This window comes from Pseudorasbora parva, chromosome 24 (genome assembly GCF_024679245.1).
Source record: "Pseudorasbora parva isolate DD20220531a chromosome 24, ASM2467924v1, whole genome shotgun sequence".
Taxonomy (NCBI): Eukaryota; Metazoa; Chordata; class Actinopteri; order Cypriniformes; family Gobionidae; genus Pseudorasbora; species Pseudorasbora parva.
In genome coordinates, this window is record NC_090195.1 from 27,145,556 (window position 1) to 27,161,074 (window position 15,519).

The 15,519-nt window shown below is 38.3% G+C and overlaps 1 protein-coding gene across 1 annotated transcript in view; it reads right to left on the reverse strand.

Annotated features, from left to right (window-relative positions):
• The window catches only part of kmt2ca (lysine (K)-specific methyltransferase 2Ca), a 196,490-nt gene that overhangs the window by 26,894 nt on the left and 154,077 nt on the right, over positions 1-15,519 (reverse strand). The window contains 14 exon segments of the mRNA XM_067434810.1: positions 5-1,864; positions 2,282-2,476; positions 2,603-2,676; positions 2,768-2,994; positions 3,110-3,254; positions 3,396-3,530; positions 4,377-4,409; positions 4,826-4,963; positions 8,077-8,124; positions 8,421-8,519; positions 10,667-10,856; positions 12,374-12,498; positions 12,584-12,703; positions 15,238-15,366. Coding sequence (XP_067290911.1) covers positions 5-1,864; positions 2,282-2,476; positions 2,603-2,676; positions 2,768-2,994; positions 3,110-3,254; positions 3,396-3,530; positions 4,377-4,409; positions 4,826-4,963; positions 8,077-8,124; positions 8,421-8,519; positions 10,667-10,856; positions 12,374-12,498; positions 12,584-12,703; positions 15,238-15,366 — 3,518 coding nt within the window.

Below are 15,519 nucleotides of genomic sequence, written 5' to 3' on the forward strand. Positions count from 1 at the left end.
TGACCTGTTTAATTTTCTCTTCAGTCTCTCCAAGTGGTGGTTGCATTGTGTTCTGTGAATCTGATGGGTTGCTTGTGTTTACTGAAACATCATGTGACAATCTTTCCCCAGTCTGAGAACATGAGGTTAGTGAAGCTTGTTCAAAAGGATCATGAATGGGTGTCTGATTAGGATTTATCTGTTGTAGGGAGAGACTTTCATCTGTAATCATAGGATGTTTGGGGGTTTGAGAATCAGGGGCACAGGGACGAGCAAATGGGTCCTGCATCCTATTTTGTGCTTGATGTGGATCTGTTTGATGGGGAACAAAGTTTAATCTGGGATTCGTTCTGGAGAAGGCTTCTGGGCCAGCTCCTGGACGTGGGGTACCAGGGGGTTGAGAATATGGGTCAGAAAGAACTGGCCTTGGTGTTCCTGGTGATTGATCATAAGTTTCATTTTTGACTGGCCTAGGAGTTCCAGGAGGCTGTAAGAAGGGATCTGACGTTCTCTGACTACCAGGTGATTTAGGATATCTCTCTCCAGGAGAAGGTCTTGGAGTACCTGGCATCTGAGCATATGGATCAATAGCATGAGATGGAGATTGTCTGCGACTATTAGATTGTGACTGAGAAAACTGATCAATTGTTGCAGTTCTAGGTGTGGATTGTGGCAATGGATATGGATCAGAGTGCGGTCTTGGGGTACCAGGCATCTGGGCATATGGATCATTAGGCCTTGGAGTACCAGGAGGCTGAGTGTATGGATCAGGCATTTGTTGAGGGTAGTCTGGTCTAGGTGTAGATTGTGCCTGTGAATATGGATCTCGTTGAGGGTTTCGGCTCATGGGCAATGGTTGGGCAAAAGTACCACCTTGTCCGGGACGCATTATTCTCCCCTCATTACTGAAACCATCTCCCATTGATGGATGAGGAGTATGAGGATGATGTGAATAAGGGTCCGAGTGTTGAACTTGAGATAAAGTGTCAGATGGCCCCCTTCTCATGCCTTGCTGCCCTGCACTGAATGAGTCTTGCTGTAACTGGGAAAGAGGCATGGGTGTTTTGAACACTGGCACAGATCCAGACTCATTACTCCCTGGAATAGGTGTTAACAGTGGCCTAGAGTAGGGGTCAGAAAGAACCATACGGCTATGGGCCATTCGCTGGTACACTTCAGATCTTTGGCCTGGCCTGGAAAAATTGTCTCCAAGCATATTGATGAATTGTCGTCCTTGTTGCTCAGATAATGGTCCTGGTCTGGGTGGACACATAGGTTTCACAAATGGGTCTGATGGACGAGGTGTGTCTGGAGGCTTTGCATATGGGTCGCTGCTGGCAGCTGTTGGAGACCCAAAGGATTCATGGGCTGGTGAGGGCCTAGTCCTTTCTTGAATGTCAGACAAAGAACCTCTGCGTGGCATGCTTGGCCCAGATGGTGGTGGCCTGGGGGTTCCCACCATTTTGCCATATGGATCCCATGGAGAAGAAGGACGGGATCCAGATGATTCAGGTGAAAACATTTGAGGAGACTGAGGCTGAGATGTGGGTCCCTGCAGGTACTGAGTGTCCTGGGTAGGGGTCTTAGCTGTAGATGAAGGGGGTGGAGGTTGGGGACGCAGAAATACATCATCTGTCGATGCACCCGAAGCTACAGTTTCAGGCATTTGAGTCCTTGTAAAGCAGTCTTTGGGGGTTAATGTTTGTAAAGGAGAAGTGTTACCACTGCTGGTTGGCACTGGACTCTGACTACCACTATTAGAGGTTTCTCCACTGAATTGCTGTTGTTGCTGCTGTTTCTGAAGTTGCTGCTGTTCATTTTTAACCTGTTCTAACTTTTGTGTGGCTTCAATTTTTGCCTGTTGTTTGCTCTTTTGTCTCATTTGCTGCCAAGGGGAAGAACGGAAGGGAAAAATAAATAAGAGACCAGTTAATTAAGATAATGTAGTTATCAAAAAGAAAAAAAAGAAAAAGAGAAAATCACTCACTACTCTTAACTTAATAACTTTCGTTGCTGTAATAAAAAATAACTATACTTAATTTATAAATTATGAATGAAGTGTTTTATAACTCTATAAAATTTCTGGATATTTCCAACCACACACACACACACACACACACACACACACACACACACACACACACACACACACACACACACACACACACACACACACACACACACACACACACACACACACACACACACACACACACACACACACACACACACACACACACACACACACACACACCTTAAAATCTAGCATTTGCAATGAAACATCCTTTGGGATGTCAATCACCTGTCTGAACTTCCACTCCTGTTCATGCTCAGATTCTTTGTGCTTGAGCGGATCCTTGAAGAGCAGGTCTGGGTCCATGGGAATGCTGGGATCAAAGGGATCGACTGGCTGCTGCTGTTGCTGTCTTTTCATTGTGTCATTAGACAACTGAACTTTGTTTATACGAAGGGCTGCTCGGTTGTCTCTCGCCTTTTGCTAGTAAGGTAAACCCAAGTTGAAAAAATTCAAAACTTTTGATATACGTACAAAACTATATATGTAACATTAGGATGTATGTATGTCATAATAATGAGGCTTGATAAAAAAAAAAAAACATCTTACCACATAAGGTGCCCTTTCCTGAGAACTAGCTTTCCTCCATAACTTTGCAATTTGCTTCACTCTAGTTGCCCAATCTGTTAAAAAAAAGTAAAATGGTTGATCTCTAACTTGACTCCATTTCAAGTTTGCAATTCTACTTGAGTTGTTTTAGGATAATCCATTCACCTGGAAATTCCTCTGGAAGGTTAGGGAAGTTCATATTGGTGTAAAGAACAGGAGCCACAGTGGCCATTTCACCAAGCGTTTCCTCTTTCTCCCACTTTAACGTGCTCCTCTGAGCATTGGACATTGTGTCAGCCTCCACCTCTGGTGGAGGAACAGATCCAGGCACAGGAACAGGAGATGCCCAGGGACCAATCACATCACCCCCTATCTGGCTGAATTTCTTCTCCCTGTAGTGACACAACAATCCATTAAGTGTCTTTTTCATAAACTACTGAAACTAAAACACAGATTTTTAAACAAAAATGGCAATATTGGTGTTACTGAGAATCTGAATTCACTCACCTAACATTTTCTGGAAAAGGCATGCGGTGGATGGAAGAGAATGTGCCAGACGCTCCAGCAATCATGGGGTTTGGAGGAAGGTGGGTGTTTGGCCCCATCATGCCATTCATCATAGGCATGCGTGGGAACATTCCACCAGATTCTCCTGCAAATGAGACCATGCAGAAACATGCACTCACATAATGAGCTGCACAGTTTACATGTGATACTCAAGCACAGAGCAAGATTACATCTGTGTGGTTTACTTGACTGTTTATATGAGGACATAATGCAGACATCTTGATACCTGGGGCCTGGAGAGACATTGCTGTGGATGAAGCACTAGGGGCAGTGTCGGGTGGTTGAATAAGTCGAGGTGGCTGGCTGGCGCTTGGACTGAGCACTGCTGTGAATAAATCTTCCACATCCTTTCCCTCCAATTCTAAACCGAATGAATAGAATGTAGACCATAAATATTAATATCTGAACTCCTTTTTTTATTTGATTGAATTTACCAACTTAGAGTATAAGTCAAGAATGGCAAATAAAATATTGAGTATTGTTAAAAGTGAAAATTTTCATTGTCAGAGCATAACGAATCATGAATAATCAATGCATATTTATCTCTAGTTAACATGAACACAAACTGGTGCTGAGATATCTAGCAAGACAAAGAAAAAGAGGAGAAATTTTCAGCAGTGAATAACATTTAAAACATCTGCTCTTTTGTACCCTAGAAATCTAGACGCACCCTAGCGGCAGCAAATCTAATCTGCCGCGAGTGTCGTCTAGCAACTCTCAATACACTTCTGTGCTGTAAAAACCAAACTCTGGTCAGGCCAATCAAATTGTGTATAGAGTTGGTGGGCGGGGCTTAACATAATGACGGCAGAGTTGCGTTGCATGTTACTAGTAAACACAGAAGTGGGCGAACAGCGAATCAGCTTTGATCGCGACTCTGGAAGACTTAAAGTTAAGCTTTTCTCTGAGAAAAAAAACAAAGAATGGCACTGAAGTCATTCGTAAACAGGGAAGATGTGTTCGGAGTTTTGCCGACCGGATATGGCGAAAGTTTAATCTATCAACTAGCTCCGCTTCACGTTGCTCTGGTTGGTAGTAGCACTATCCAATTGTGTGCAGAGGGAGTTTGAAAGACAACCGTTTATCCCGCCCCTCGGATTGAGCCCTGTCAATGGTGAGTTTCAAGACCAAACATCTTGATGTGGGTCTGGCTTGTTAGGCTAATACTTTTGCAGAATCTTTTTAAAATAAGAAGGGAGCAACACACCTGGAATTTTGTAGAACTTGCTCAGAATGGCCCCTGTAAAAAAGGAAATATAATTATAAATAGGCCATTATACAAATAGATTACTCAATACATCACATCATAGGAACCAAAACAGTTAAAAACTATAGATGTAACCTTTTCATTTGTTAAATGCACAACCTTTTTTCAGTTATTACATTTCAGTTTGCAAATAATAATCACAATTGACAAGTAAGAAAACCTGCTAGGAAAAAGGAAGGAACAAGAAATATTCATGATGTAATATGATGAACATTAATACGATGATGCCAGATACCAATATCAAATTTACGAGCAAATCAATCAGATGTGTGATACAAATGTTATGGAAATTCAACATATATAAGCAACTATATAAACAAGGAAAAAAATATATGTAATTCATCTGTAGTGTATATTTTAAGAACTGTTTTCAAAATGGGGACACTCACCATCAGAAACCATCTTGTCCAGCTCAGGACTCAGTATTGCATCTAAAGGCTCTTCCTGTAGTGGCTTAGACCCCCGAGAAGGGCCAGGATGAGGGGAAGATGACCGATCACCTGGTAGGGTGCCAATGTCCAAACCAGCTGGGGAGAAAGTTAAACAACTAGTCTCAAACTTAGTTTCTTATCTATACTAAACACACAACTCAAAACAACTAAAAAATCTGCTGAAAAACAGAGCTATGATTCTTGGCTAAGATAAGAAAGTAAAAAACAGAGGGAGACTGAGATTTCATGTCATGGTCAAATGAGGATCAGGGTCATTTCAACTAACTCAATTTTGCAAGAAACAGTAACCTAATTAGTGCTGCCTGCTCAACTGAGTGTGAAAAAGTCCCTTAAAAAAATGGACGTTCTCATCACTGCATATCATTTTCCATTAGAATAGATGAGAGCTTAATCAATGAAAAAGCGAACAATTGCAATGATTAATCATAATAAATGTTGTCATCAACATCAAAGAGTAAGTAAGCCATTGTGCTTTGGAAAGCTTGGCAGTGCTGCAGTATTTAGACCAATGAAAATTATGTTGGTTTCACTTAAAGTTCTTGTTGCGGTTTCAAAACAATTTAAGCTCTAGCAACAGAATGCGTGGCATCAGTTTTGAGTTTACACTACAGTATAATGCACTGACACTTATAGAGGCAATTTTTTAGGGTTTTAAGGCTGAAATGTGCCATTTTTTTTTTTTTTTTTTTTAAGCACTGTGAATTCTTCTATACAAAAATTTGGTATGCGAAAGTTGTCTAAATCTTGCTCTTTGCAATGGGACTACTGTGCTACTTAATTGGGACTACTTTCACTACATTTCATTTTGTTCAATCCACTTAAATGTATTAAAAATGTAAGTTTAATCCATTTGTGTTGGGATTGCATAAATTTTTTTTGTTGCATTAACTTAAACTGGGCGGAGGACTTTTAGTTCCCAGCATGTTTTGCATATGGCTGGATCAGGTGAGTAAAGAGGCAGTCAAACTAGACATTTCAATCAATTGACTTCCATTTATACGCATACGAATGGGTCAGACTGGAAACGCAAGCTCATGCAAAAAGTTTTGATGTGTTCCAGTTTACATTTGGTAAACTCTGACCTGCGAATTTGCATCACATGAAGACATGTGACCAGCAGAAGATTGATACTTCATGGTGTGACATCTTGGCTGAATTAAAAGAATGTATATTTTTGCAGTAAGGATGAGTAGATTGTATATTTTTTACATTTTGAATCTATGACTACTTTTTTGAATAATATGTTGAATTCATGTTTATAAAAAAGAAGCTGCAGACTCTGACGTTATATAACAATCATTAAAGTGTCATTTTGTCTGCTCAAAGTCCGTGTGAAAGTCTAGTGACCACAGCTTAAATGTTAAAATTAAGTGTTATTTCATATGTTTTTGAGTGAAGGGTAAGACATGTTAATGTTTAATGTTCAGTTATGTTTGAAAATTAAAAGAGTCTCTGTTATGTTGATGTTTTTATGGTTACCACTGTGCTAAAGAGTAGAGCTCATGGTAAGGTTGAGGATGGCTGCAAGTACAAATGCATGATAATATCCCTCCAATGATTAGCTTCGCTAATGCCAGTGCTGAAACAAGTTTCCTTCTACTTGTGCTGCTGTGCTAGATGCAAGACAGTATTTTAATTGTACAACAAAGCTGACATACATTTACCCAAAATCACAGAACTGAATATATTTGAACTGAAATAACTAAAAAACATTAAGTTTAACTAAAATATGTTTAAAATGAAGATTGAATTCAAGTAAAATCAAAGCCATATTTTCATTGTATAACGTTAGTCTCGCAACTATAATTTTGAAAACAAACCAAAATGTGTTTGAAGTCCAGGTTTTAATGTTTATTCTGATGCACTGTCTTGGCTGACTAACATTGTAAGTCCATTACCATATAAAATGATTTTTTTGAAGTTGAAATTCAGCATTCTGTCAATAGAGCTGTGTTGCACACGAAACATTTCTCTAAACAAAGCACCTTGGTATTTACTACCAAGCAGGTAACCAACCCTTATATATTTACATATATATTGCACACCGAGATTACACAACAAATAATAATTATGTGTCACTTTGACAAATTGGATGGTAAATTTTCTGTCATGTTCGATGTTTATCCATCTGTAAAATATTTTAACATTAAAAATTTTTTTTTTTAACTTCAGTGATAAGGGTAGTCTTATCAAGCTCTGTGTTCCATTTCTTTCTTCTTCTCTCGCCTTTGGCTTGGCTTGCTCAGTTGGGGACACAACATTTTTTATCTAAGTTTTCAACTAAATATCCAAAAAAATAATAATTAAAAGATTAACTGTATCAACTATTTTACTGATCTGCCCACATTGTCGCTATATGATAAATTGAAATGAGCTGATAATGTCACCGTCCAGAACGACTGTACAGCCAAATCAAATTTTGTTGCAATATTTTGCTGTTTAACTCTGTGAATCTGCTTTATAACAACAGCATTGTAAAAGCACTATATAACTAAAGTTGACTTGACTTTTTATTTTGCTCCCCAAAAAATATCTGGCAATGCAACATATTTTACTCCTTTTTTTGGAGTCGTCAACAACTTCTGATTACAGGTTTACACATTATACGTTAAAGGGAAACTAGAAGCAGTAAAAAAAACTTTTCCCCAACCCTTTAGAGCTTGCTTTCACACAGTTACATCACTCGCAAACCACTCATTTCTCCACAGCAAGGCCATTCCACAGAGAGAATGGAATGTGTCCTTGCCAACTAAAAAGCTGGCAATTGTGAAGAAATAAAATTATCATTTAAATTAGACCCTGGAGAAAATAAATAGGGCTAAACACATCACATTTCAAGCACATTTCAGTAAAATGTCACAGATTGAAAACACTGTTTCATTGTTGCCAACTAAGGTACAGTAGCAACCAAACCCAACATCCATCCAAGGACAGTTTATTTCTCACCCCAGTGTCACAACAGGGTCATGTGCAAGAAAAGATGCAGTTTGTTTGTTTGTGGTTAGTAAAACACAGAAGCAGAAAGCCAAAGTAAATGTGTGTGTGTGTGTGTGTGTGTTTTCAGGAAAAGGATCATGCAGAAACTGGCACAACAAAAAATCAGAGAGCCTGTTTAGAGGCCGAGAGGCCAGGAGAGGGGGGCAGCTCTACTTCTACAGCCAGAAAGGCTGTGCCAACAGGGCTCTTACCGAATGGAGAGGGGGAACGGTCCACCTGGAAAGGGCATAAATCAAGACCTACAAGAACCCAAACCAGATAAAACCAAATAATTAACAGAAATGCAAAGGAAATAAAATGTTAAATAAAAAAATAAAACAACGAGTATGCAAAGACAACAAATAAAGAGAAACAGAGCAAACCAGGTAAAAATGAAATGCAAGTGCATGTGAAATGCAAGTGTGAAAATGTGAAAGAGAAGGGGAGATGCAATTGTGAAGGCACACAATTACAGTGGATCTTTCTGGGATTGTTAGAGCATCTGCAGAGTAAAGAGAGAAAATATCCCACGGCCAGATCTAGAGTCTGAGTCTACCTGATTCAGGGCCTGGCTTGACCAGGTCATCAGACAGCATTCCAAGGAGATCATCATCTGAATGTAGAACCAGCTCGGCTAAGGGATCCTCCACATTGGCTAGAGATCAAGAAGACAAGCGTTTCTGAGCACGAGTATCCATACTAATCACCAAGTGTTCCTTGATTACATGTTACCAAAGGCTGGGCGGTAAGACCTATATACTATGCCGGATGGACTTCTTTATAATAGGGGTGTGACTTCTGTCGTTTGGACACTGTTTGGATTATAAAAACACAATGAACAAAATGTTTTGAGAAGCTCTTATCCAAACCCTAGTAAGCTGCATATGAAACTTTTTTAAGTCACCATACCTTCTTTTTTTTTTACGGAATACTGCAGTGTTTATTATAAAGATTTTTATTTTATTTATTTTTCATCTGCCCTCATTATCTTTAATTAAAAACATGAACTTTCCATTGCAACAGCACCTCTTCTCTGGTGAAGTGTGCTGTGCATTGATGCGAAAGCGGGACAATAACCTCTCAATTCCAGCAAACTATCACTCACGAGATGGCGGTTATTAGCAAAGACAAAGATCCAATAAATTCCACCCTTGGACAAAATCTTTTTTTCTCATTCAAGAAGCTCAGATCTACATCGTCATAAAAATAAAATAAAAAAAGTTGATTTCAATTAATCAATGAGTTCAATGGCAAATTTTAAACGCAGTAATTTGGTCAACCTTTAAGGCAGAACTGCATGCACCATTATCACTTTAAAAACAAAAAAACAATCCAAGATTGCAAATTATGCAGAAGAAATAATATCTATAAATATTATTATTTCAATTTAATATTAAATATTATCAATATAAAACAATTCCAGTATTTGTGTGCACTGTGCAATTTTAAACTTATTAGAAAAATGCATGAATAGCTTAGTAACATGCCAAGTCTATTGAAATCATTTTAGAGTTGAGCCTCCTTTATGTGTTCCAGTGCTATTTGTGTAGAGCATTCAACCATATGAGGTTACATTTAAGTAAGGAAGATGACTTGGAGCAAGCTGTAAAACACGAGGCAGCTCACTACATTTTGGAACAGACCCACAATGTTACATGTTGCTGTATCCACCTTAAACATTGAGCGTGACACTTCTACAAAATAAAAGTTTTTTTTTTTTCAATGAAATTCACACCACCTGGTCTTGATCTTTAATATTTTTGTTAAATCCTTACATTGGTACAAGATTTTGGTCATACCGCCCACCCTTAAAATTAACAGAAAAATTCTTTATAATTTTGCTACAATCAAGGTTTCAGTTGCATTAAATGTAGAAAGATGCATATATAAGATTCCCAAATCAAACACTTGTTTCAAGACTAAAACTCCATGAAAGGGTTAAATATGAGAATCTGCAGAGCAGAGAAAGGGGCTTTGCTCTATGGGAGATGCAAATCTCTAAGGACAAACACGCGGCCCTGAAAGCCTTCAAATAGCTTCGTGATTTCTCTCTAAACGAATATGCACAGGCCTTCTAAACACTGAACTGCGACTGCCAGCGTTCTATCCTCCCAGAGAGCTACGAAGGGGAATTCAGAAAAGAGCTGGCAAATTGGGTTTTAAAAACATTTTAGTTTGGCTGTGAGCAGGGGTCTTCTGGGTTGGGTGCAAATTATAGTTGACAGAACTGAGGATAAGGAGAAATGATGAAGAATGAGGCATCTGAGCTAGCTCTTCAGCCTATGAGGGTATGCAAATAAGGACTGAAAAGGACACAAAATGAGCACAAGGGGGCAAAAAAAGTTCATTTGTACAGTGCATCTTCTTTAGTCCCTGTGGCGAAAAGATGAACCGAGATGGTAATGCAATCCATTGTAGGATTCTGCAGTGCTGCTGGGTTGTGTGATGCATTCAGTGTGTGCAGAGGGAAAAGTGGGAAGTACGGTGATCATGTGCATTATACCTCCCTGCAGAATTCACTGCAGTCAAGAGCAGAAAAATGTAACCTGATGGGTCAGAGCAAACAAAAAAAGATTCTCTCCAAACATACGTAATTCACAGTCGAGATAGGAATTTCTTGAGCAGCACTCTGTTTGTAAATATTTGTACACATGTACAAATAATAAAAAAGTGCATATATATATATATATATATATATATATATATATATATATATATATATATATATATATATTTTTTTTTTTTTTTTATATGTATATATTTTTTATATATATATAAATATGAAGACATAGCTGAACATACGCAGTGGCCCTGCTTTAGATGAGACCGGAGTGGAAGTGGTGCTCAGAAATGGGTCAGATAAAGGGTCCAGGAAGCTGCTGCTTTGTGATTTGCTGTCTGCATGACTGGCTTCTTCCTCCACAAGCCCTGTTTCCAAAGCCGACTTGGTCTTCTTGCTTTTATCTAGAAGTTCTTTCCCAAAAAATGCCTCCTGTAACACATGTACAAAAGTTAATACTGCAGGCTCTGGTGATACATCATGCATAAGCACACTAAATAATAACTATATTTCCACATTCTCAAGAAAACATGAGTTGTGTTTGCCTGTGCAAAAATGCCCTGCACTGAGGAAAACCCCCCCTAAAAAAACCACCTAAGCTGTAAACAAAACGATGATTATTGGAATAGGTTTTACAACAAAATACTATTTCAGTTTTTCTACTTTGAAATTTCATGTTTAATCTAATGTATTACTTGCCATTTCTTTGTAACAATTAGTGAAATTTATAAGCCATTTCTGAGTGAAATTTCTGGGTAGTTGCTAGTTGATTTCCAAGGTGATCTAACTCCAAGTCTCTGCCAAAGATTTTTTATTTCTTTGCAGCTTTCTGTAATTTTTGGCTTGAAATGTTAAAAGACTGCCACAGTGCTAAATGTAAAGCAAGTTTGTAGCACTTCAGAATATCTAACATTACAAAACTATCAATATGATGACTCCCTGCTGTGTTAAAAAAATTAAAGGCCTAATGTGCTTCAGTTTAAATCATTGATTCAAGACATTCCTCTGGTGACGATCTTTAAGTCTGATTTTAGGTTTGACAAACAGAAAGGCCTAAAGTGACAGCTGTTACAGTTAATGCATCACTGCATCTCCAAGATGAGCATGATGGTCTTTTTAAAGAGCTGTGTCAACTACACATGCTCACAAAATCCCCAACCGCTACATTCATTCTTCAGATCAATCACATTCAGCTTTGACATTGATACAGGGCTGCTTATGCTTACTGAGAGAACTAGTAATTCATTAGAAGATACGTTTATCTAAAGTGACTTATGTAGTACAGTTATTACAGGTTTATTCCCTTGGAGTGGCTTGTGGTTAAAATAATGTTCCAGATTCAACACAAGTTAAGCTCTATTGACAACATCTGTGGTCTGTTCTCGATTACCAAAGAAAATAATTTAGAGTCCAGTTTGTAAAAACAAGCAAAACGGAAACGTTTCACATGAACCAGACTGCTACTTTTAGCCAACTGAGCCAAATGCTCGCTAGCTAAAAGATTGGCCTGAATACTCAAGTAATACTCAATGTTTTTGAATTGAGACTACAGATATACTTTGACAATTTACTCAATTATTTAATTAATTGTTGATTCATTAGTTGATTTATTTATGTTTGTGCTTTTTCCCCCAATTATAAATATTATAAGCTATTTTTTATGTTTAATTTCAGCTAGAGGATTCATTGGAATTCTTTAATGACTACAGTTAAAGAAACATTATTTTATATACCGTAATATTCTGAATAAAGACGACCCCGATTATAAGACAATCAGGGACACCATATTTCTTGGCACACAGATTTAACGTGTATTGATGCGGGTGTATTACTGACATGTAAAAGTCTAGACCCTGAATATAAGATAACCCGTTTTTTTCAGATGCATTTCTAAAAATTAAACATGGTCTTATAATCGGAACAATGCGGTAAATATTTGTGGGATTGACCTGTAGGTACGAGGGAAAGACCTCCTCGAGTTTGGTTTTTTTCTTCCTGTATCTCTTCTTGACTTTCTCCAGAGGCTCGCTAACAATGGGAGTCCCATCCACAGGAGTATCTGGTTCATTCCAACCTGGTGAAAAGATAAACTTGATTCAATAACTAAGACTACTTGCCAAAATAAATAAGCATCAAAACCTGAGATGTCTAAACCATACCTTCTTCCTTTCCTGTGAGGTTCTCTGTAAGCGAGCTTGTAGAGTCTTTCTGACTGAGAGACCGCTTGCCTTTTCCCTGTCCTGCTTTGCTCCTCTGACGCACCATAAACCCACCGATACCTAAAGAGAGAACAAGGGGAACACAAATCTAATTTAACTTAAAACAGTCTGTAAAAAAAAGAGAGAAAGAAATAAAGAAAAAACAGCTGCTGGGCCCCTAAAATGGGTGATGGATACAATCAGGAATTAATAGCATGGAACCCTGAATAGTGACGTCTTGACATTAATCTCCATAATTCAGGAAGACGTATGAACTTTGGGCCAGGAGAGGGTGATTCATCTTGGCTACGCTCCTGGAGGAACCATTTCAGGTAAGTCTATTTCTGGTTGTGCCACATTGGCTAAATCTGACCCAGCCACCCCAGCTCAGCAGGGACACAGAGAGACAGGACTGACACTTGGGTTGGTTTGTGTAGCGTAAATAGTGTAAACATTTCTATTGTAGGATACAGGGATGACAACTAAAATGTAAAAAACATGCAAGACTAACAAAATCTTTGAAAAACAAAAATAAACTAGATTTGTTCCGAACACTAAAGGGGCCGATATATATTTCAAACGAAACCGAAGGATGAACTGGTGTGGTGTGGATTCAAACAAAACAGGCCAAAATGAAGCTCGTTTGGGGTTTCAAAAAGCTTGCCAAAGCTAACTTTCTGGAAAAGTGCTCTCGGGCTGTTAAACAACTTCCAATGTTCATTGGCAATTACGCAGTAAAAACATGAACACACTGGAGAGATGCTTTATAGTAGAATTTAAGTTGTAACCAGTGCTTGAAATCAACTTTTTTTTTTGCTCAACAGACACTGTGACTAGTGGCTTTCCTAAGTTACTAGGCACTCAGCAATTTCACTGGCCACAATATGGTTGTTAGGAATTTTTTGGTTGTTGGCTATATGTAAATGAGCATGAAATGTATAACATTGTCATCAAAAGCTGTTTGTCTGAAAAATAAACAAAAAATTTTTTATCAGCTATGACATATTTAAATCTAGCATATTGTGTGTATGAGCCCGTACAGTAGCCTAGTAAAATAAATATCAATTTTTCATGTGACTTGACGGTATGTTTCATTAAAAAATCTAAAAGGTGTGCTGTTGGTACAGTTGGTTTTAGGACTGTAAGCCATTCTCTTCTAATGCTATTGAAGTTAGAAACGTAACTTTAGAGACGGTTCCTAAATTTGCGAATCTCAAACGTGCAAAGTCAAGCCAGCTTTATGCCAGTCACATCAGGTGCACTGTGGTTCTGTTGTGCCAATTGTTTGAAATAGAACAAAAACAGTCAATCACAGTATGATGAATGATTCTCCCACATACATCGCACACACCTCTCTGCTTTAATGAGAATGCAGATTTCAGTGAGTGAGAGCACGCTCTGAACAAAACTCTGGCTTTCTAGCTAATCTGATTGTCTCTGATTATGACATTGCATTTATAAGCTAACAGACTTGTGCGTGATTGGTTATAATGTGCATCCTGATTATAACAGATGCCTTTTGAGAAGACCTGTCAAAGTGGCTAGAGGGAGTGACAGTGTTACATGCCACAGCTGAAATCCACCGCACAAATGGCAGGTGTTAATGTCAAGCCCTGGTTGTAACTAATTGAATGCGACACTGAAACCCATTCTGTAAAGCTTGCTATTAATTGGGTTATTATTTACAATGAGGTATCATGCATTAACATTTTAATGTATTAAATAACATTAATTAACAATGAGCAATACATTTGTTAATGTATTTATAACTATTTAATATTAGTTCATTTTAAAAAAATCATAGATTTTTTTTCTTCAAGGTAGTTCACAACCCATTAGCTAATGTTAATTCTGGTTTTAATAATGTATGAGTACATTTTGAAATGAACAGTCACTAAGCTTAATAAATGTTGTTGAAGTATTGTTCATTCTTAATGTTAAATCATGTTAAAAAGGTTAAATAATGCTAACTAATAAAACCATATTGTAAAGTGTTACCATCTATTGTATACAATCATGCTATTATATAACAGAGGACATCAACCCTGCTCCTGTGTACCCACTGAGTTTAGCTCCAACTAACTCCAGCTCCCTCATCAAACACACCTGAACCAGCAAATCAAGCTCTATTGGATCGCTTGGAAATCAAAAGCTAAAGCAGGTTGAATACAAACGTTGAAGGCACTGGGTCTCCAGATGCAGGGTTAAAGACATTGCTGTATAAATAAACTTGCCTTAACCAACACCACTAAACAGTAATTGTGTATATAAAAAAATATATATAGACACTGAACTCAAATGCAACTAGAGGTGACGTGAGGATAAAGCTGTGCAGATACACGTGTCTTTACAGTTTTTTTTTTTTTCTTCTTCACAAAATGGAAGGCAGTGCTTAAAAAGGACATTACTTTAAACAGATTACTTCTTTAGTCATAAGAAGAAAAAAAAAGCTCAGAGAGAATGTTCTTTCCAGAGTTCTCCCGGCTAGGAGCTTTAAAGAGCAAAGCACTGTGGGATGCTATTTAAGGTCCAGAGTTTGCAGCCGCACTATTTCACAGTCCAGTGGAGCTGTCCTTTCCGATAAGTGCACCTTTCTCTCTCTCGCTCTCTCTCACCCGGTCTGTACGGCTTCCTTTTCCTCTTCTTGTTGCCGTCGCTGCCGTCGACCCCTTTCAGGTGGTCATCACAGGGCTCACGCTCTGGGCTGGAGTCAGATTTCCCATCACAGTCCATCGGATCACCCTCTGCAATGCAGCCAAACAACACAGAGCACTGTAGATGCTGACAGAATTTTCTTTAAACCACACAAAGTTACATGCACAAAAACACAGCTTGCATTACTCACTAGACAGTGTGGTTCAGTAGTTGACATTAATAACCACCACTAATAAAAACAG